Below are 21,784 nucleotides of genomic sequence, written 5' to 3' on the forward strand. Positions count from 1 at the left end.
GGAAAGCCTTGTGAGTGGTGAAGCAGGGCTGCAGGTATCTCTTTTTCTCTCTTCCTCTCTAATTTTAAAACCCCCTTCCCTTTCAATTTCTGATGACAGTTTCTATCCAATAAGTAAATAAAGATAAGAAAACAAAAACCAAAACCAGGTGCACTGAGAAATAGCAGCAGTTCGATGTGGAGTGGAAGAGGGACAATTCTCAGTGCGTCTTAGGGAGTCAGGATAACGCTGATAACAGATCTGTTGAGGAAATTAAGGCCATTCTCACCCATGAACATGGGACAGGCTGGGGAAGTAGCTCATCTAGTAGAGCGCGCTCTGGGTCCAGCCCTGGCACCACGTGGGAGCACCATGGGCGGCATAGGAAGATCATGGGTGGTGGATTATTGGCTCACGGTGCTTCTCCTCGCCTCTCTTCCCCTCTCTTCTTCCTTGAAAAAGTATGCATTCAGAAGTTCCAAAGGAACTTTAGTCAACTGAATTTGGCAATGTGGTGTTAGAGCAAAGAGGAGTTCTTTCCTGGTTGTTTATATTTATCAGTTGATTTATTGCATCTTTTAACAAAACAGAAGAGACACTCTGGGTTCTCACTAGCAGCACACAAATATTTGGTAAATGTATATGTAAATTCCTTTCCCCAAAGCAAAAACTCTTAATATAGAAAGGAACTTTGTGCAGGGACCTACAGCTAGTATTCATTCATCCTTCTTCTTTAAATATTTATTTATTTATTTCTCTTTTGTCATCCTTGTTGTTTTTTATTGTTGTAGTTATTATTGTTGTCATTGTTGTTGGATAGGACAGAGAGAAATGGAGAGAGGAGGGGAAGACAGAGAGGGGGAGAGAAAGACAGACACCTGCAGACCTGCTTCACCGCCTGTGAAGCGACTCCCCTGCAGGTGGGGAGCCGGGGGCTTGAACCAGGATCCTCACGTCAGTCCTTGCACTTTGTGCCACCTGTGCTTAACCCGCTGTGCTACCACCCCACTCCCCAGTATTCATTATTCTTAATGGAGATGGGAAGGCAAGGTCTTTTTATGATAATTCTCTTTAAAACCTTTATTATTGGATAGAGACAGAAATCAAGAGAGGAGGGGAAGATAGGAAGAGAGCCAGAGAGACGCCCGAAGACCTTCTTCACTGCTTGTGAAGCATCCCCCCTGCATGTGGGGACGCGGGGCTCAAACCTTGGTCCTCGTGCACTGTGATGTGAATACTTAACCAGGTGTGCCACTGCCTCCCCCTTTTCCTGCAAGCTGTTACCATGCATGTAGGCACTTGGTCGCAAGTGCAGGAGAGGCGCTTTGACTCGCAGCCCAGCGCCACATCGTGGGTGCAATTGAGAAGGCACGTGGGAGAGCTCTGCGGTGTGGTCACCACATGTATGGAAATGTACACAGTGTTTTTTAATTTTATTATTTTTTAATTTAATAATGGTCAACAAGACCATAGGATAAGAGGGGGCACAGTTCCACACAGTTCCTACCACCAGAGCTCTGTGTCCCATCGCCTCCACTGGAAGCTTTTCTGTTCTTTATCCTTCTGGGAGCATGGACCAAAATTATCTTTGAAGTGCAGAAGGTGGGAGGTCTGGCTTCTGTCATTGCTTCCCCACTGGACATGGGTGTTGGCAGTGGATCCACACCCCAACCTGCCTCCCTCTTTCCCTACTGGGGCAGGGCTCTGGGGAGGTAGGGTGCAAGGACACATGGGGGGGTCGTCTGCCCAGGGAAGTCAGGTTGACGTCATGGTAGCATCTGCAACTTGGTGGCTGAAAAAGCATTAAGATAGAAAGCAGGGAGTCGGGCGGTAGCGCAGCGGGTTAAGTGCATGTGGCGCAAAGCACAAGGACCGGCATAAGGATCCCGGTTCGAGCCCCCGGCTCCCCACCTGCAGGGGAGTCGCTTCACAGGTGGTGAAGCAGGTCTGCAGGTGTCTGTCTTTCTCTCCCCCTCTGTTTTCCCCTCCTCTCTCCATTTCTCTCTGTCCTATCCAACAACAACATGACAGCAACAACAATAATAACTACAACAATAAAACAACCAGGGCAACAAAAGGGAATAAATAAAATAATAGGGGGTTGGGCGGTAGCACAGCGGGTCAAGGGCAGGTGGCGCAAAGCTCAAGGACCGGCTTAAGGATCCCGGTTCAAGCCCCAGCTCCCCACCTGCAGGGGAGTCGCTATACAGGTGGTAGCAAGTCTGCAGGTGTCTGTCTTTCTCTACCTCCCCTCCCCCGTCTTCCCTTCCTCTCTCCATTTCTCTCTGTGCTCTCCAATGACAACAGCAAGAATAACTACAACAACAAAACAACAAGGGCAACAAAAGGGAATAAATAAATAAATATTCAAGATAAATAAATAAATAAATAAAATAATAAATATTTAAAAAAATATAGAAAGCAGAACAAGGGAGTCGGGCGGTGGCGCAGCGGGTTAAGCGCACGTGGTGCAAAGCGCAGGGACCGGCATAAGGATCCCGGTTTGAGCCCCGGCTCCCCACCTGCAGGGGAGTCGCTTCACAGGCGGTGAAGCAGGTCTGCAGGTGTCTTTCTCTCCCCATCTCTGTCTTCCCCTCCTCTCTCCATTTCTCTCTGTCCTCTCCAGCAACAAACAACATCAACAACAATAACCACAACAAGGCTACAACAACAAGGGCAACAAAAGGGGAAAAAAAAATGAAAGCAGAACAAATTGTTTAATAAGCAGGAACCTCGAGGTAGGAATATTGCAGTGAGATTTGGGGCTTCTGTTTTAGAAAAAGTAGGTTTATTTTAGGTATAGTCCAAGATGCCCATGGCATCACCAATTTTGCCAGAGCCTGACGGCTAATATGCAGGTGGGTTAAAGGCTTTGTCTGGGGCGATGGCGTCAGCACTGGATATAGGACTCGATCAAGGCAGAGAGTAGGAGCTTGCAAATATGGGGAAAGGATCTTAGGTTCCGCTACTGCAGACCCCATGCCTCTGACCTGGGGCCCATGTTCAGCACAGGGCCTGTGCACCCTCTGCATCCCTGTAGGTCTGAGCCCGTGCTTTGTGCCCACAGCGGGAACATTCTAGGCTGCGCTCATTGCAGGACCCGTCTTCCTCGAGTGGCAGAGTCTGTTGACCCAGCCTCCTTTTGGTGGGGGGTCCCTACCACTGTTGTTCTACATTGAGGGCAAAGTCCTGGAGAGGCCCACAGGAGGGTTTATGATGTTGTCCTGATGGAGATGACCAGTGATGGTGGCAAGAGGGATCGGTTAGAGGTCTAGGCCCATCATGCCGGTGTGGGAATCCCAGGACTCCCTGACTAGGGCCCCAGGTGCTGGGTGGCCTGATGGTGACCAGAAGGGCCATTATGAAAGTGTGCTGGCCTCTTGCCCTTATTCATCTTTTGCAGTCCTTGCTTTGTCTGACAAGGCTGGCCTTGGAGTGACGAGGGAAGGGAATAGGAAGTAGGTGAGGAGGGCGTCTGGGTCTAAGACACCATTTGACTGGGTACTCTGTGGTGTCTTTTTAGGTCTTTCTACTTACTTGCTGCACCTTTTGATTCCCTGCAGACCTGCACACTTTACCCCTGAGAGTTTTGCGGGGAAATGTTCATGAGACTGTTGTTTCTCACAGCCCTAAGTAGGAAATGAGTGTGGAGTTTATTCTAAGGGACTGGGTGAATGGCACCTAGAGGCGGGCGTGGAGCACTGCAGCGGCGTCGCGAGGGCCTCACCGCAGGAGCCGGGCTGCGCATGCCCTTAAAGAGGGCACTGACAGCCGCTGTACTGAGAGCCGGACACTGGGAATTACTTCTTCTCACGGTGTGGATTTTTTATTTAGACGAGAAAGCTTAGACTGTTTAAGCCCGGGAAAAGTTTCTCAGTCCTTTCTGTCACTCACTTACTTTGTGTGGATGGGTAATTCAATAATGTCATTTCTTAGGAGGAATACAGAAGTGAAGGCATCAGCTGGCACAATATAGACTATATGGATAACACGTGCTGCATAAATCTGATCAGCAGGAAGCCCACAGGACTGCTCCACCTTCTGGACGAAGAAAGCAAGTGAGTGTGTTTCTCACCCGCGGTCACCTAGCGCGCAAGGTCCCGGAGAAGTGGCTGCCCGAGCCGACTTTCGAAACTGGGTGCTGGGGGCTTCCCTTTTCTGTTTCCAGTATATTCACCCATTTTGGTTGTGATTTTGCGACCATATTTAGACATGATACTTAGTATTCAGCCTTGTTAAAGAAAATACCGATGAACTAATTACTGGTGAGAGAGGGAGGGAGAAGTAGAGCACTGTGGCACTTATGATGCTTGGGCTCAAGCTGGAGACCTCGTGCTTGAGAGGCCTACACTCCGTCGGTGGTGACACCTCTGTTTCCTGTGTCACTGCTGTCTGCCATGCAAAGCAACCCCCATCCCAAGTGCCACCCCATCGCCTGTGCCACCCCATCTGCCATGCCACCCCCATCCCCTGTGCCACCCCCAACTGACATGCCACCCACATCCCCTGTGCCACCCCAATCCCCTGTGCCACCCCCATCCCATGCCACCGCCATCCCCTTTGCAAGCCCCAACCCCTGTGCCATCCTCATCCCCTGTGCCACCGCCATCACCTGTGCCACATCCATCTGCCATGCCAACCCATACCCTGTGCCACCCCATCTGACATGCCACCCCATCCAGTGCCATACCCATCCCCTGTACCACCCCCATCCCCTGTGCCACCCCATCCCCGGTGCCACCCCCATCCCGTGCCACACCCATCCCGTGCCACCCCATCCCCTGTGCCACCCCCATCCTGTGCCACCCCCATCCCGAGCCACCCCATACCCTGTGCCACCTCCATCCCCTGTGCCACCTCCATCCCGTACAACCCCCATACCCTGTGCCACCACCATCCCGTGCCACCCCCATCCCCTGTGCCACCCCATCCCGTGCCACCCCCATCCCCTGTGCCACCGCATCCCGTGCCACCCCCATCCCCAGTGCCACCCCATCCCGTGCCACACCCATCCCCTGTGCCACCCCCATCCCCTGTGTCATCTCCATCCCCTGTGCCACCTCCATCCCCTGTGCCACCTCCATCCCCTGTGCCACCCCATCCCCTGTGCCACCCCCATCCCCTGTGCCACCCTATCCCCTGTGCCACCCCTATCCCGTGCCACCCCCATCCCCTGTGCCACCCCATCCCCTGTGCCACCCCATCCCCTGTGCCACCTCCATCCCCTGTGCCACCCCCATCCCCTGTGCCACCCCCATCCCCTGTGCCACCCCATCCCCTGTGCCACCTCCATCCCCTGTGCCACCCCATCCCCTGTGCCACCTCCATCCCCTGTGCCACCCCCATCCCTTGTGCCACCCCATCCCCTGTGCCACCCCCATCCCCTGTGCCACCCCATCCCCTGTGCCACCCCGTCCCCTGTGCCACCCCATCCCCTGTGCCACCTTTGTCTGCTGCTCTGCCTCCTCATCGTGGCCGCTGTTAACAGAAGCTGTGTGGCAGGAGCTACTTCCTCTCTGAAACGCCCACCCAGTCCTCGCCCTCCCTAGCTCATGGCTGCCTCCTGGTGGTAGATGTGACCGTGTAGTGGTGGTGGAGCCAAGGAGACACTAAACACTTGGAGGCAGGGTCTTGTTGGCACCAGGTTACAGCGGGGCTCAGTGCCTGCACAGCTGCTCTGTCCCCAGTGGCCATTTTTCCTCTTTTTTTTTTTTTTTTGCCTCCAGGGTTATCTCCAGGTTTTTTTTTGCCTGCACTGAGTCTACCGCTCCTGGAGGCCATTTTTACCCTTTTGTTGCCCTTGTTGCTTGTTGTTGTTGTTGTTTTTCAGTAAATCTCTTTAGGACTTAGTTTTTTTTTTTAATTCATTTTTTTTATTTAAGAAAGGATAAATTAACAAAACCATAGGGTAGGAGGGGCACAACTCCACACAATTCCCACCACCCAATCTCCGTATCCCACCCCCTCCCCCGATAGCTTTCCCATTCTCTATCCCTCTGGGAGCATGGACCCAGGGTCATTGTGGGATGCAGAAGGTGGAAGGTCTGGCTTCTGTCATTGCTTCCCCGCTGAACATGGGCGTTGACTGGTCGGTCCATACGCCCAGTCTGCCTCTCTCTTTCCCTAGTAGGGTGGGTCTCTGGGGAAGCAGAGCTCCCGGACATATTGGTGGGGTCTTCAGTCCAGGGAAGCCTGGCCGGCATCCTGATGACATCTGGAACCTGGTGACTGAAAAGAGAGTTAACATACAAAGCTGTTGTTTTCGACGGGCTGGCTTCACGGGCGGGTAACAGACGACCAGGGACTCATGGTTGAGCTGTACACAGTATCTCTTTATTCATGCAGGACGCAGCACAATCTAAGCCGAGCTAAGCTAAACTAAAACTACAAACAATCTTGTCCTTATAAATATATTAGCCCAGTAGGGTGGGAACAGGATGCGACGCAGAGAGGGTGGAGAGAAAAGTGACTGGTGAAAATCAGTGTGACAAGGAGAGGGGTCGGGGCAAAAACATATCATGAACCAGTGGGGATTGAACCAATGCCCTGCAGTAGTTATGTAAATAGAATACAGTGTTAAGCAGGGGGTATTAAACCAATGAAACAGAAGGGGTCTCATGCATACCAACACAAAGCCAAACAAATTGTTGAGCAATCATGGACCCAAAGGTTGGAATAGTGGAGAGGAAGTGTTAGGGGGGTACTCACTGCAAACTCTAGTACACTTCTGCTTTCAGGTATATATTTTGCACTAGTTTATGGATACGTGTGAACAGATGCTCTCTCTCACAGAAACTGGTGTATATCTAGGTTTTGGGACTTTGTTAGAAAGTGAACCACCTGAGATGTAATTAGAGTGTACTATGAAAGGAAAGGTCTCACCCAAGTAATGAAGCTGAAGGGTTGTCATTCCACACGTGAAGTCTCTGGACACAGTCTGAGGTGAAGCATGTTGAGGTTGCAATCGTTGCGTTGGTTAGGTTGTGATCGGCGGATGCAATATTATTTGATATGGATTGGGAGAGGCATGTGGGAAAGTGGGCCCTATCCAAGGGTTCCAGGACTGGGGGAAGTAGAGGCTCTGTAGTGGAGATGTGAGGTTCCTGCTGTCTTAGGGTTCCAAAAGACAATGGATAGTTACTGTTATCATCACATTATTTGGTAATTGGGTTAACTTTGAAAAGTCCTTTTGTTAGGGTTTGCTGGACAGTACCCAGTATCTTATATATAGCTGTGCTATTGGTTGCTTCTGATCTACTTGGTCTAGGCTTTTGAGAGAGTCTGCATATCAAATACACAACCTATATATTAAAAAGACTCAGTCTGTTTTAAAAACTTCGAGACATAAAATGAATTTCCCCCCTCTCATATTAAGTAACTAGTTATTTATATGACTACACTTTACTAGGAGTGTACATAAACACCATTCCCACCACCAAAAGACTGTGTCCCATCCCACCTGCCCATCCCCACCCCCCACTGGCCCAGGAAGCCGCATGTCCACCCTCCCCCTCACTACAGGGTTTTTACTTTGGTGTCCTATGTTGTTGTTGTTATTGATGTCATTGTTGTTGGATAGGACAGAGAGAAATGGAGAGAGGAGGGGAAGACAGAGAGGGGGAGAGAAAGACAGACACCTGCAGACCTGCTTCACCGCCTGTGAAGCGACTCCCCTGCAGGTGGGGAACCGGGGACTTGAACCGGGATCCTTACACAGGTCCTTGCGCTTTGTGCCACCTGCGCTTAACCCACTGCACTCCTGGTGACCATTTTTTTGATTGAGGGAGAGAGACAGAGAAGGAGAGGGAGAGAGACAGAGAGGAGATGGACCCATGGCACTAGGGCACCGCTCATGGGGCTTGCCTCCTGCAGTGGGGCTGCAGCTTTGGCCCCAGGTCCTTGCAGGTGTTAATTTGTAGGTGTGCCTTCTACCCGGCGAGCCCATAAGTCATTTTATTTATTTTTTTAATAACCCAGAGCTTATTGCTCTTTGTGAGTTTTGACACAGATCAGATGGAGCACAGTCACCGACATTACTGTGGTGGCAGCTTAATCATAACCCTGACATTGCTTCTAGGACTGTAGAATTGATACTTGTAAAAACATACAAGAAATACCCCTTTTTATGGGCTTGTGCTCGAGTTTGAATGAAATAGAGATGGGACCTTTAGAAAATCGCTTCTTTATACACAAAGAAATGGCAGAACCAAAGACATGACTCTTAATTCCGAGGACCTGTCCCAGTTGAGGGATACTGTCCTTTCAGGAAATGACCGCTCCAGCTGTCCTGGGTGGCTGGCGCCCTGCGGTGGTGTGCACAGCTCTCGCTCTCCCGCTGCCCCAGCGCAGTGCGCCGCTCCTGTCCCTGCTCACCTGTCGGAGTGGCGGAGTCGGGCAGAGGGTGAGCGAGTCAGATGGCAATGCAGCTGTGTTAAAGAGTGTGCTAACTGCTAGCTTGTACTTTGTGTTTTCATTTTTAATTCAGCTTTCCGCAGGCCACCAACCAGACGTTGCTGGAAAAGTTTAAGCGTCAGCACGAAGAGAACCCGTGCATTGAGTTCCCAGCGGTGCAGGAGCCTGCGTTCACCATCAAGCACTATGCCGGCAAAGTCAAGTACCGGGTGAAGGTGAGGGGCGCTCGGCGTGCGCGGCACAGGGGAGACAGACGTCCAGCAGCCGCAGGATGGAGGCCAAGGGCGCCGGCCTGCAGATGGCGCTCCCCGAGGACCAGGCACTGGGGGCTGCGGAGGCGGCGCACTGGCGGAGGGCACGGGCGTGCGGTTGGGGGTCGAGTGCCCGCAGCGCGTGGCCGGGGCTGACGGCCCTGCCTCTGAGAGCTTAGGCTTGTCAGGGGCTGGCTGTGCGTATTCTTCCCACAAAGAAAAAAAAAAATGCTGATTCCGTGAGCCAGCAGAAGTGACTTCATTTCTGTTGCAGGGAGCAGTGTTTAAAAACCGCCAGTTATATCACGTCACTACCCTTCTGGTGACTTTGATAACTTGGAACTCACTGGCTTAAGCTCGATGGCTTGCACAACCTGTTTATTTACGGACTCTTTCACCACTCTTGATTGATTGATTGATTTAATATTTATTTAATTTATTTATTCCCTTTTGTTGCCCTTGTTTTTCATTGTTGTTGTTGTTATTGTCATCGTTGTTGGATAGGACAGAGAGAAATGGAGAGAGGAGGGTGTTGTTTTCGACGGGTTATGTTGTTTTCGCTGGGCTGGCTTCACGGGCGGGTAACAGACGGCCAGGGACTCATGGCTGGGTTGTACGCAGTATCTCTTTATTCATGCAGGACGCAGCACAATCTAAGACGAGCTAAGCTAAACTCAAAGTATGGTACTCTAAAACTCACAATGCTGTCTTTATATATACTTCCCAAGTAGGGTGGAAACAGGATGTGACATAGAGAGGGTGGAGAGAAAAGTGACTGGTGAAAATCAGGGTGTGATAAAGAAGGGATCAGGGTGTGACAAGGAGGGGGGGTGGAGCAAAAACATATCATGAAACAGTGGGGATTGAACCAATGCCCTGGAGGGAGGGAGGTGCTTGTTAACAGCGGTTATGTAAATAGAATGAAGTGGTTATGTAAATAGAATAGTGTTAAGCAAGGGGGATTTAAACCAAATGAAACAGAAGGAGTCTCATGCATACCAACAGGAGGGAAAGACAGAGGGGGAGAGAAAGACAAACACCTGCAGACCTGCTTCACCACTTGTGAAACGACTCCCCTGCAGGTGGGAAGTTGGGGGCTCGAACCGGAATCCTTCCTCCGGTCCTTGTGTTTTGTGCCACGTCTGCTTAACCCGCTGTGCTACCGCCCGACTCCCTCTTCCACCACTCTTACGCTTTTGCAGAGTCTTCCAGCCCCTGGGCTGACTGCTTTTCGCTAAGCTCTGTGGAGCTCACCCCAGGTGGGCCAGCCCAGGTAGGCGGCTCCTGCTTTCTGTCTGCCGCCGCCTTCCCTCTTGTCATTCTGTGTGGCTCTCCTCTCACTGGTCTGCCATCCATTCTGTCTTAAAGGGTTCAGAGAGTTCAGTAGCCTTCCGGTTGCGTGGAAGTGTCTAGAAGATGCCTGGTTCAGTAAGCCACTGGCAGGAGGTTCAGTGTAAACGTGCCACCCGTCACCGTAGCCTCATAACTTCTTGAAAATAACATTGGTGCTTTTCAATGCAGGATTTCCGGGAAAAAAACACAGATCACATGCGCCCAGACATTGTAGCTCTTCTGAGAAGCAGCAGAAGCGCGTTCATCTCTGGGATGGTCGGGATTGAGCCTGTGGCTGTTTTCCGATGGGCAGTTCTCCGAGCTTTCTTCAGAGCTGTGGTTGCCTTCAGAGAGGCTGGGAAAAGGCACCTCCAGAGGAAAACTGGTAAGCCGTGGGCGTCAGTGTGCCGCCTTGCTTCTGCCTCTTCCCCCGCAGAGGGCAGCGGAAGGAGTTGTGTCCTTCTTTCTCTTTCGTCTCCTTTACTGAGGGCTGATGGTGCGCGGTGCAGTCACGACATGTGGGCAGTGTCTCCTCCTGTGCAAGCTTTCTGGAGAGCCCTGTCACCCGCAGCCTAGGTCCTCCCCTCATCCTGCTGCGGGACCCCGGGTCCTCTTCTGCTCCCCTCCTTCTCCGGAGTCCTTTGCTTTGACGCAAGTTTTGCTTTGCAGTCTCCTTTCCTGGCCCTGTAAGCCAGATCATTCAGTACTTGTCCTTCTCCTTTTGGCTTATCTCACTTAACACGATTCCTTCAGGTTCCACCCAAGATAATGTAAAGGAGGTGGTGCCTTCATTTTCACAGCTGACCTCCTCTGCTTTTTACCATAGCCCAGCATCCTGTTCCAGCACTGCTGGGCCTTGTAAGCCTGGCTTAAGGCAGACATGGGCTCTGCTGAAGCAGACGCGACTAGTGAGTGAAGAGCCCGGTGTCCGGTCAGCACCGGCGAGACAGCAGGGAGTTGCCTTCTTCTGCCTCTTGCTCACTGTTGAGCCTCTGTCTGCACAGCTTCTCTGCTCCCAGTGGCCTCTAGAGGAATAGTGAGGCACAGAGAGGGAGAGAGACAGGGAGAGAGAGAGAGGGAGAGGACACGCCACAGCACCGGCCACGCTGACCAAGCTTCCCTGCGCAGGTGCCTGAACCTGGGTCTGTGCACTTGGTAAGGAGGGCGTGCACTCTTCCTGCTGAGCCGTCTTCTGGCTCCAGTTGTTTTGTTTTTTGACAGAAATATTAACAGAGGCAGAGAGGGGAAAAGCCATAGCTTTGAAGCTTCCTTCAGTGCAGTGAGGGCCAGGCTCACACTGAGATCCATTTCAAATCAGTGCTATTTCTGTTTGTATTATTATCTGTTTCGTTTATTCATCTCCTTGGCTGAAATAGAGAAGCCTATTCCCTACATACAGAAATTCAGTTTAAGGACTTAACAGATTGAATGATGCTCTATAAATCTCTTGAAATCACTTTGCCTCTGCTTAACTGTCAGAATCATCTGCTTTGAGAACTGTCCGTAGGCCTGTGCCCTGACGATTAGTCAGCCCGAGTTGTGGCCTCTGCTCCAGTGCCCTCTCGTCTGTTCACTTTGAGTCTTTACTTTTTAATTGGTTACTTGGTAGGACAGGAAAAATTGAGATGAGAAGGGGAGATAGAGAGGGAGACAGAGAGAAACCTGAAGCACTGCCTCACTGCTAGTGGAGACCCGAGGCTTGAACCCAGGCCCCTGCGCACTGTAGCGCGTGTCCCTGCTCGGCCCCCCCACTTTGGATTTCTAAAGGCGGCTCCTAAATCTGAACTTAGTGCTCCGCCTCTTGATGCCTCCTCTGACGAGTAACACCTACTCTCCACAGACCTGAAAGCTCTGCGCGCTCTCGGTCTGTCGGCCACTAACGTTCACGGCACGCGCACACGCACACCCGCTCAGCTTTTCAGTGGCGCTGCCCCGGGGCTCTGCTTCCCACTTGGATGAGCCTTGTCCGCTCCCACCCCCACTGATGCTGCCTCGTTCACGAGCGAGGAGGCGTGGAGACGGCAGATGCGGCACAGGCGCCGGTGAACCTGCTGTGCCGGTGCTTGCTTGCTACTCGGCGCCGGTGCACTTGCTGGCGCTTCTCCGGGCGTGGCGAGGTGCGGGAGCGTGGGCTCTCCGGCTCTGGGGAATGGCATCAGTGTCCCTGTCATCGCTGCCAGCTGCGTGCCTGTGTGCTTCACACTCGACCCCGACGAGTCCTCTCAAACAGGACCGGCCTGGGCCATGCCTACTGCCTTTGAGGCGCTCATGGCCGCGAGCGAGAGGCTTTCCTGTGACTTTACCTGAGGACAGAGAGCCGAGCAGGAGGCTCCTGGAATTACCTGCAGAGGCTCCTTGGTTTTTTTTTTTTTTTTTGGGTGTGTGTGTGTGTGTGTGCAAATTCTTCAGAGTATTTGGAGAGTCATTATATCAGGCTATTAGTTGGTAAGTTTTTATGAATTTTAAGGTGGCGTGTGTGTGTGTGCAGATTCTTCAGAGTACTTGGAGAGTCAGTATATCAGGCTATTGGTAAGTTCTTATAAATTTTAAGGTGGTTGGCAGCATAGTCCTTGATTTCCTCTATTGGTTTGGGAATTACATAATGTCTTTTTCTTCTCTTTTCTTTTTTTCTTTTTCTCTTGCTTCCTAAGGACATGATGACACAGCACCATGTGCGATTTTGAAAAACGTGGATAGTTTTAGCTTTCTCCAACACCCAGTCCACCAGAGGAGCTTAGAGATTCTGCAGAGGTGCAAGGAAGAGAAATACAGTAAGGCTGCCAATCCTCATAGCTGTGTGTCAGCTGACGGCGTGGCTCCCAGAAGCCCGGGTTGTGTCAGCACACTTCTGTTGGGGCTTGGCTTCTCGCTCTGAAACCGTTAACATAACTGCCCTGTTTTCCCGTCACCTTTGAGTCGATAATTGTATTTGGCTTTGTTCCCTTTAAAGTGACCAAGTGGTAGGGGAAGTGAACAAAGCTTTATTTTCCCCTGCTGTTTTCTTTCTTTTTAAATTTTTTTTTTTTACATTTATTTTCCCTTTTGTTGCTCTTGTTTTTTATTGTTGTTGTAGTTATTGTTACTGATGTTGTTGTTGGGTAGGACAGAGAGAAATGGAGAGAGGAGGGGAAGACAGAGAGGGGCAGAGAAAGCCAGACACCTGCAGACCTGCTTCACCGCCTGGGAAGCGGCTCCCCTGCAGGTGGGGAGCCGGGGGCTCGAACCGGGATCCTTACGCCGGTCCTTACATTTTGAGCCACTTAACGCCTAACCCACTGCACTACCGCCCGACTACCTTGCTGTTTTCTTTTTTAGAAAAAGCTTTACTGAAGTTTCAGTGAGGTACTAGCTTGGCACGTTCTGACGTGTATGTACACCCGTGAAGCCGTTGTCGTGACCCGGGGAGTCTGCACAGAATCGTTCCTGCCCCCTCGCTGGACACTTGTGCTGATCCTGGTGTTTGCTCACGGCTCCCTTCCAGCACCAGCCGTTTTCTGCCTCTCTGGGGACTCTCCTCAGTGGCTGTTTAGAGCCAAGCTGCCCCGGTGGTGCTTGGGCTTGAGCTCAGTGACAGCCTCCTGCTTGACCTGCTTCCCAGCGGCGTGGTGTGCGAGACGGCCTTGCCGTGTAGCCCCTCGTCTCCTGCTTCTCACACTCACTGCATGGGAGGAAGCGGGTTCTCCGGCCTGCTGAGTGGTGGGGCAGGGCAGCAAGATGCTGCAAGCCTCCGGGCCCGGCTCCCTCCACACGTGATGGGAGTCACTTACAGTTTAGATTCGCTTCAGAGGCATTGCTGTTTATAAGAAGTTACCTCAGGTTCAGTCTGCTAATGCCACAGTCTGTGGCTGAAAGTTTAGTCTCAGTTATCTGTGAGTGGAGAATTTATGAAGAATTTTAAAAAGCAAGATTTATGGGCTGTCCACTTCCCCCCTTTTTTTCACTCCCTTCTTTTAATGTGTTGGTATAAGAAATTGTGCAATGCATTTTGAACAATAATATTAAACGTTTTATCAATTTAGAAAGAACACAGGTAAGTGCTTAATTTTAGATATCCATAAATGCTACTCGGAATGATTGCTGTTGTTTCTGAAAGTTGTTTACAAGTCCTCTCTGCAATTACTTATCTTTTCTTTCTAAATATTTTAATCCATGGAACATTATTTTGTTCAGTTTTCCATTATAGTACTGTGAATAATGAAAGCCTCTCTCTCTCTCTCTCATTCTTTTTTTTAACCAGAACACTGATGAGCTCTGGCTAATAGTGAAAGTCTTTGTAGCATAAACTTAAGTAAGGGAGGTGTTAAGAGGAAACAAACAAATGAACTGAAGAACAGGTTATTACCAGATTTAAGGAATGGTGAATTGGTAAGGTGAATGAACCATCCCACAGGAAATAGTGATTAAAATCCAGAGAAAAAAATTAATTTACAAATTACTTCAAAGTATTGGAAAAACCTCAATAGACCAGAAGACCAGAAAGAGGCACAAGGAAGCAGAGACCAGAAGAGGGCTAAGCGTTTGAAGCTGTGGGTGGGAACCTTGTGTTCTTGCTTTATCAGCAGATTGGGGCAGGGAGAGCCGCTTGGAGTGGAGGAGCACAGGCCGGGGCTGCCGGGGGCCGGAGCACAGAGCTGCCACGTGGGCTGCTGCCCTTGCCTAGGTGGTCCTGTGAGTGGACTGACGGAAAGAGCAAGGGCAGCCGAGAAGACCCCAGTTCAGGAAGGTGGGACTTCAGTTTTCATTGTCTTGGGATCTGTCAGGAGAGAGAAAGAGGCAAGATCAACATATGTCTATTTCTTGAAGAACTGAGTGGTTGGAAAAGTCTCATGTTTGGTCATGAACATAAATTTTGAGACCCTCCAACTTGAAGTAGAGTAAATACAAAGGAACTGGAACCGCACACATCAGGCAGATCACTGGGTGTGAGGGCTAAGAAGGGCATCGGGCGTCTTGGCAGCTGCTGAGAGAAAGCGTGGTGGGGGCTGGAGCTGCAACGCGGGAGGAGAAGCCTCAAGGCAGAGTTCTGTACACGCAGCTGTGTCCGTGTCCAGACAAGCTAGAAGACGGACGAGCAGTTTTTAGAAGAACAGAACAGAACTCAGGGCTACTTACTCCCATGCTCACTTCCCAGCTAGTAAAAGCAAAGACATTTTCAGATGCAGCTATCTGGGATCAGTAACGCCGTGCTCTTTGTTCTCGAGAAAGGATGATGGAAACTGTTGAAGGTTTTGGAACACGATGCTGGCAGTCACTTGGGTGGGTGGGCAGTGGGAGTGGCATTCTTGCAGAGGGCCGGAGAGTGAGTATTCCGGGCGTGGGCACGTCGCCCCTGTGGGTCCAGCTCAGCTGTGCTGCAAGGGGGATCGTAGAATGAGGGACAGGGCCGTCTCTCAGGGAAATGTCACGGACACTGGGTCATGCCGCACAGGTACTCTTCTGCTGGCTGTTTCTGTTTTTGCAAACACAGAAAATGTAAAAACCATTATGGGAAGAACAGGGGCCAGAGACAGAAAAAAAGAACGTGGATAAAATCCTGGGTCACACACACTTTCTTTGCTCTTGATGTCTCTGAAAAGATGTCTTACTGTCTGTGGCCCGAGGTACTGGCACCACTCTGCTGCTGTGAACCGTGTCCGTAGCTCCTGTGACACGCCTCCCTCCGCAAGGCGCTTGCTGTCCTGGGGTGACACCCGCTCTCCCGTGGGTGGGGTGTGCCAGAGCCGACAGTGTGGCCGCGGACCCAGACCGAAAAGGTGCCGTGGCCACCCTCGTCCTCCTCTTTGTGGCACCTCTCGCATTTCTCCTCAGTGTCTTTTCTCTGAGGCCTGGCAGGGAGCATGAGGGGGTGGGGAGAATGTAAGCTCAGACCTCTCCCTCAAAGGCCGGAACCCTGGACAGGAGGAGGATCCGGAGGGGACTAGGAACTGGAGGCGGGGGTCTGAAGGCGCAGGCCCATTCTGGGTCAAGTCTTCAGCCCCACCTGGGGCAGTGAAGTGCACCGGGACCACCAGCTGTGCTCAGACACTGCGCCGCCGCCTCCATGCTCCCACCAGGTGTGAGTCACAGCCATAGACACGTCCCACAGACAAGCCCGAGCTCTACCCTGACCCCTGCGGTTCCAGGAGTCGACCTGGGAACCTCAGGTGTGCGAGCCCGAGCCCTCTGTCTGCTCTTCCATCTGAGGTACAGTCCATGTTGAAATGCAAATTTTCTGATCAAAGTGGGGCTAGAGGGGAAGCTGGGAACAGATACTGAGAGATCATCATGTCTGGGATATGTGGGCAGCTCGTGAGTTACAGAACAAGTCACAAGGGAGAGTGAGAATGTTTTGATCTGGAGTGGAAACAAGACATTACAAAAAACCCCCGATCATTTAAGATTCTTACATGAGTGCAGTAAAATGGCCAACTGTTTATCAAAGCTTTCAGAAACAAAATAAGTAGAAAGAAGTCAATTATTATTTTTTTAAGAAGTGAATTGTTTAAGAGCTGAAGTAGAATTGGAGTGAATAAGTAAATTAAATAGCAGTAATCAAAAGCAGAAAACAGCAGAGAAGGATCAGCGGAAACTGAAGGCCTTTTTTTTTTAAAGGCAGTGTAGTCGGTAAAGCTTCGGGTAGGCCTTTCTGAGAGGACCAAGTGTGCCCCAGCTACACTGTCTTAGGCTGTGGCCTGTAGCTGTTAAGCTGCTGACATTTCTAAACAGAATATATATGCGGTTTGTGGTGGTGTGGGGGATTGAACCTGGGACTTTGGAGCCTCAGGCATGAGAGTCCTTATGCTGGTCCTTATGCTTTGCACCATGTGCGCTTGACCATGTGTGCTACCACCTGGCCCCCTGTTTATTATTTAAAAGGGTTCATTATGTGTAAATGGGGTGGGGGGACCAGAGCAGCGCTCTGCACGTTGATGCCAGGGGTCCAGCGCAGAAACTGTGCTTGGGAGTCTAACACTGTCAGCACCGCCCCACCTGCCAACCACAGTCCTGCTCGCGCCCGCCCGCCCACCTCCTCAGTGGTTTCCCCTAGTGCACATGTTGGCACATTTCTCCTTGATGAGTATCCACAAAGCGGTCTCGCCTCAGGTCCTTGTGACCACACTGCACTTGGACCTGGAGGCGCCCCCCCCACCCCCCACTTCCCACAGCCCTTTGGCTGGTGCATCTCATAAGCCGGTGCACGGGTTACTTGCTTCCCCTTCTGTTCTTGCTGCTGCTGCTTCTTCTTCCTCTTCTTCCTCCTCCTCCTCCTCCTCCTCCTCCTCCTTTCTCCAGGGTTATTGCTGGGGCTCGGTGCCTGCACTACGAATTCACTGCTCCTGGAGGCCATTTTTCCCCTTTTGTTGTCCTGTTGTCTATCATTGTTGTGGTTATTGTTGTTGGATAGGACAGAGAGAAATCGAGAGAGGAGGAGAGACTAAGACAGACACCTGCAGACCTGCTTCACCGCCTGTGAAGCGACTCCCCTGCAGGTGGGGAGCCGGGGGCTCGAACCGGGATCCTTATGCCGGTCCCTGAACTTAGCGCCACCTGCGCTTAACCCGCTGTGCTACCGCCCGGCCGCCAACTGTTCTTTCTCAAGTTGTGCCCACGAGTGATACTCCTCAGCAGTTAGAAATGCTGAAGTCTGGGGTCCGGGAGGTGGCGCAGTGGTAAAGCTTTGGACTCTCAAGCATGAGGTCCTGAGTTCGATCCCCTGCAGCACATGTGCCAGAGTGACGTCTGGTTCTTTCTCTCTCCTCCTGTCTTTCTCATAAATAAATAAAATCTTAAAAAAAATCGGAAAGAAATGCTGAAGTCACCTGCTGGCCTCCTTGATGAGCTGCTCGGAGGCTTTTCCAGGGTGACTGTGAACGTCTTGCGGGCACTTATGGAGGACTGGTGCCCTACTGTCTCGCCAGCACTGACTAGCTGGCGTGTCGACTGGAGCGGTCGTAGTGGGTGTGACTGGTACAGCTTGAGATACTCAGTCAGGAGAGCTGGTCTGTGTGGGAGGCCAGGTGCAGCTCACCTGGTAGAATCTAGACTCGAGCCCTTGTTCCCAGCCTTCGAGGAAGGTCCCCAAGTCGCCAAGCAGTGCTGTAGGCCTCCCCGGCCCCCTCACTTGTCTCCTCTCTGTCCCCCACTCACCCTCCACCCTCTATAGAAGCAAATGGCCACGCGGAGTGGCGGGATTGTGCAGGCACACCCAGCAAGAACCTTGGTGGCAGAAAAAGGAAAGGAAAAAGGCAAAGAAGAGCCTGTGTTTTCTTTCTGTATTGGGGATTAATGGCTTACAGTCGACAGTGAGATGCGGCAGCTTGTACGTGCGCGCTATTTCTCACTTTCCACATAGCAGTCCGGCCCTCTCTAGGTCCTCCTCCACCATCACGTCCAGGACCTGAAACCCCCCCACTGTGGTGCAGTGTGCCAGCCCAGTCCAAGTCCTGCTTTGTGTTTTCTTATTTTTTTGACCAGTTATTATTACTGATTTAATAATGATTGAGAAAATTGTGGGATAAGAGGGGATTCTATACAGTTCCCACCACCAGAGTTCCATATCCCACCCCCTCCATTGGGAGCTTCCCTAGGAGACACCTGCAGACCTGCTTCACCACCTGTGAAGCGACCCCCCTGCAGATGGGGAGTGGGGGGCTCAAACCGGGATCCTTATGCCGGTCCCTGCGCTTTGTGCCACCTGCGCTTAACCCGCTGCGCTACCGCCTGACCCCCAGCTTCCCTGTTCTTTATCCCTGTGGGAGCATAGACCAGAGATCTCTATGGGGTGCAGAAGGTTTTTAAGAAATCCTGCCTGTAAGTTTCATGGCAGATGCATGGTCTGTAATTCCTTTCTACCATTTTGGGTTTTTTTTTTTTTAATCTTTTTAAAAATTTTTAAAAATTATATTTATTTTCCCTTTTGTTGCCCTTTTTTTTTTTATTGTTGTTGTTGATGTTCTTGTTGGATAGGACAGAGAGAAATGGAGAGAGGAGGGAAGACAGAGAGGGGGAGAGAAAGAGACACCTGCAGACCTGCTTCACTGCCTGTGAAGCAAATCCCCTGCACCTACTCTGATCACTTCTTCCAGTGTCCTTCCTTTTTATCCTCTTCTCTCTCAGGGCTTGATGGAATTAGGGTTCAGAGTCTTCTGGGAGCATGGACCCAAATTCTTTATGGGGAGCAGAAAGTGGGAGTTCTGGCTTCTGTCATTGCTTCTCCTCTGGACATGGCTATTGGCAGGTGGATCCACACCCTCAGGAAGATGAAATTTAATAGTGATTTCATTGAACTGGAGACCAGTGTGGGGAAATTACGGTATTAATCTTTTCCATTGTACGAGCATGAATGGAATTCTACTTAGGTTTTCTTTTCATTACTGGTAATGAATTTTGCAAGTTTATATGTAGACATTTTGTACTTTTAATGATTTATTCATTAACCAGAGGGGTAGCTTGAGGGTAGCCAGGTGGTGGCACACCTGGCTGAGCGCACACTTCAGTGCACAAGATCCAGGCTCGAGCCGCCAGTCCCCACCTTTGTGAGTGAAAAGCTTTGTGAGTGGTGAAGCAGGGCTGCAGGTGTCTCTCTGTCTCTCCCTCTATTTTCCTTTCCCTCTCAATTTCTGGTTGTCTCCTATAAATAAAAACCAAAAAATTCTAAAAAGAGGAGAGAGGGAGAGGGAGAGGGAGAGAGAGTGAATCACTGGGTGTATGCCAGGGGCCAAACTAAGGAACCCTGCTGGTACAAGTCTGGCATTCCACTCACCTGCCGCCTCCAGGGTGGCTTAGATCCATCCTTACCATAGTTTCTGACATTGCTGATGGTTGCCTCGTGTCACTGGAACATTGCTTATTGCTGTCATATAAAATGAATACTGTTGCTTTTTTTTTTTTTTTTTTTAACTAGAGCACTGTTCAGCTCTGGCTTGTGGTAGTGCAAGGGATTAAACCTGGGACTTTGAAGCCTACTATTGACTTTTAAAAAATAGTTTATTTACTTTATTTTAGAGGGAGAGGGTAAAGAAGAGGGAGAGAGAGGTGTACCATAGCCCCGCTCGCCTCTGGCTGATGGTGGTGCTGGGGACTTAACCTGGGATCTCAGAGCCTCAGGCAGGAGATTCTTGTGACGAACCACAGGGCTGTCTCCCAGCCCAAAATGCTATTGCCTTTCGCATGTTGACCTTTTGTGATACTGCTGGATCCGGCTGGCAGTCCCTGTAGCTTTTAGACTGAGATTTTACACACACGGCCTTGTCCTCTCCCATAGAGGCAGCTTGTCTCTCCCCTTCTAGTGGATCTTATCTGTATCGAGTTTTGTACTCTCTGTTGTAGAAATTGAGAAAGCTTAAGGTTAAGTTTAAATGTCTGTCACATGGTCTGAAGAAAATCACTACTTAAAATATTAGCAGTCTCTTAAGGAAGCATCTTGTCATCGTTGGGCCTCAGTGTCCTCCCTGCAGTGGTGATCGGCCTCTAAATCTTCAGCCTGCTAGCAGAGCTACTGTGTTTACTGCTGAAAAGGTGCAAAGGAATCCAGCTAGCAGTCTTTGAAGAGTCAAAATAAGAAGTGGATTTGCACACTGCTAGACTCGAGTACAGCTGCTCTCATGTTTCCTGATGTTAAAATTGAAATGATAAGAAACAAACCAACTTACTCCTAATCATTTCAGTTGGGTGTGTTGTTGACTGGTTGCTATTTGTGAGAGACAGTCGTGGAACTTGCTTCCTGTCATTTGAACCTCCCTGGTATGTTTAGCAAGCACTTGTATTTGTCCTTGGGAAATTGGTTTAGCCTTTATTCCTCGTGGCATTGACTTCAGAATTTCTATTCTTTGTATAATAGGTATAACTCGGAAAAATCCCAGAACACCTCTTTCTGATCTCCAGGGCATGAATGCTCTCAATGAAAAAAGCCAGCAGTAAGTATGTTTGGTTCATGTCTTCAGTGGAAGTTAGAAGACATTAGTAGATTCTCTAGCAAGGCGTTAAAGGGTGGGGTGTGTGTGGGGTGGTTGGGTGGTGGCTACCAGTCTGCCCCCGTCCCGAGCCCCCGTCCCCACCTGCAGGGGAGCAGTGTCACAAGCCGTGGAACAGGTTCTCCCTCCCTCCTTCCCTCCCTCACCCTATTTCTCTCTGTCTCTGTCACAGTAAAAAATCGATAAGGCAAAACTGGCCTCCAGGAGCAGTGGATTCACTGTGCAGGCACCAGAGCCCCAGTGATTAACCCTGGTGGCAGGAGGGAGGGAGCCACTGAGGGGTTGGCGCATAGCTCACCGGGCTAGTGTGCTGCTTTGCCATTTGAACAACTTGGGTCTGAGACTGGCCCCAGCACTTGAAAGTGAGTCTTGCTGTTTGGTTTCTTTACCCAAAGAAGTAGAGGCCTTGGGCACTGAACCCCCACTGCTCCCCACAAGTGAAGGAAGGCTGTGCTGAATGGGAGAACGCAGAGCGTAGAAAGGCTGTGGGGATGCTCAGTGGGCAGCGCCAGACTGGGTCTCTAGGTTTGATCCCCAGCACCTCGTGGAAGTGGCAGAGACAGAGACAGCTACTTTGGTTCCTCTTTCCCGCCGGCCACCCTCAAATACTCTTGTAAAAGTTTACATTTGTGGGGTCAGTAGCACAGTGCATGCGTGAGGCCTGGGCTTGATCCCCAGCACTGCGTAAAACATGGAGACCATCAGGCCTGGTGTACTGTTCACTTCTTGAAACGTTTCAAATAATATTCTAAGTTAATAGGACCAGAGTTATCGAAAATACTGAGTCCCTTACCTGAGCTTGCCTCTGGTAAAGTGACGGCAGGGCAGGTAAGGGGGGTTCCCGGCATAGTGAAAATG

General features: G+C 50.7%; 1 protein-coding gene across 6 annotated transcripts in view; it reads left to right on the top strand.

Moving 5' to 3' along the window:
* Positions 1-21,784, top strand: part of MYO9A (myosin IXA) — a 159,504-nt gene that overhangs the window by 63,364 nt on the left and 74,356 nt on the right. For 5 of the 6 annotated variants that reach the window (XM_060175603.1, XM_060175605.1, XM_060175608.1 and 2 more), the window contains exons 11-15: positions 3,916-4,037; positions 8,465-8,606; positions 10,164-10,359; positions 12,626-12,745; positions 20,794-20,869. In XM_060175603.1, coding sequence (XP_060031586.1) covers positions 3,916-4,037; positions 8,465-8,606; positions 10,164-10,359; positions 12,626-12,745; positions 20,794-20,869 — 656 coding nt within the window. The remainder of the gene's footprint in view (positions 1-3,915; positions 4,038-8,464; positions 8,607-10,163; positions 10,360-12,625; positions 12,746-20,793; positions 20,870-21,784) is intronic. The other variant, XM_060175606.1, reaches the window with a different exon arrangement.

Source organism: Erinaceus europaeus, chromosome 16 (genome assembly GCF_950295315.1).
Source record: "Erinaceus europaeus chromosome 16, mEriEur2.1, whole genome shotgun sequence".
Classification (NCBI taxonomy): Eukaryota; Metazoa; Chordata; class Mammalia; order Eulipotyphla; family Erinaceidae; genus Erinaceus; species Erinaceus europaeus.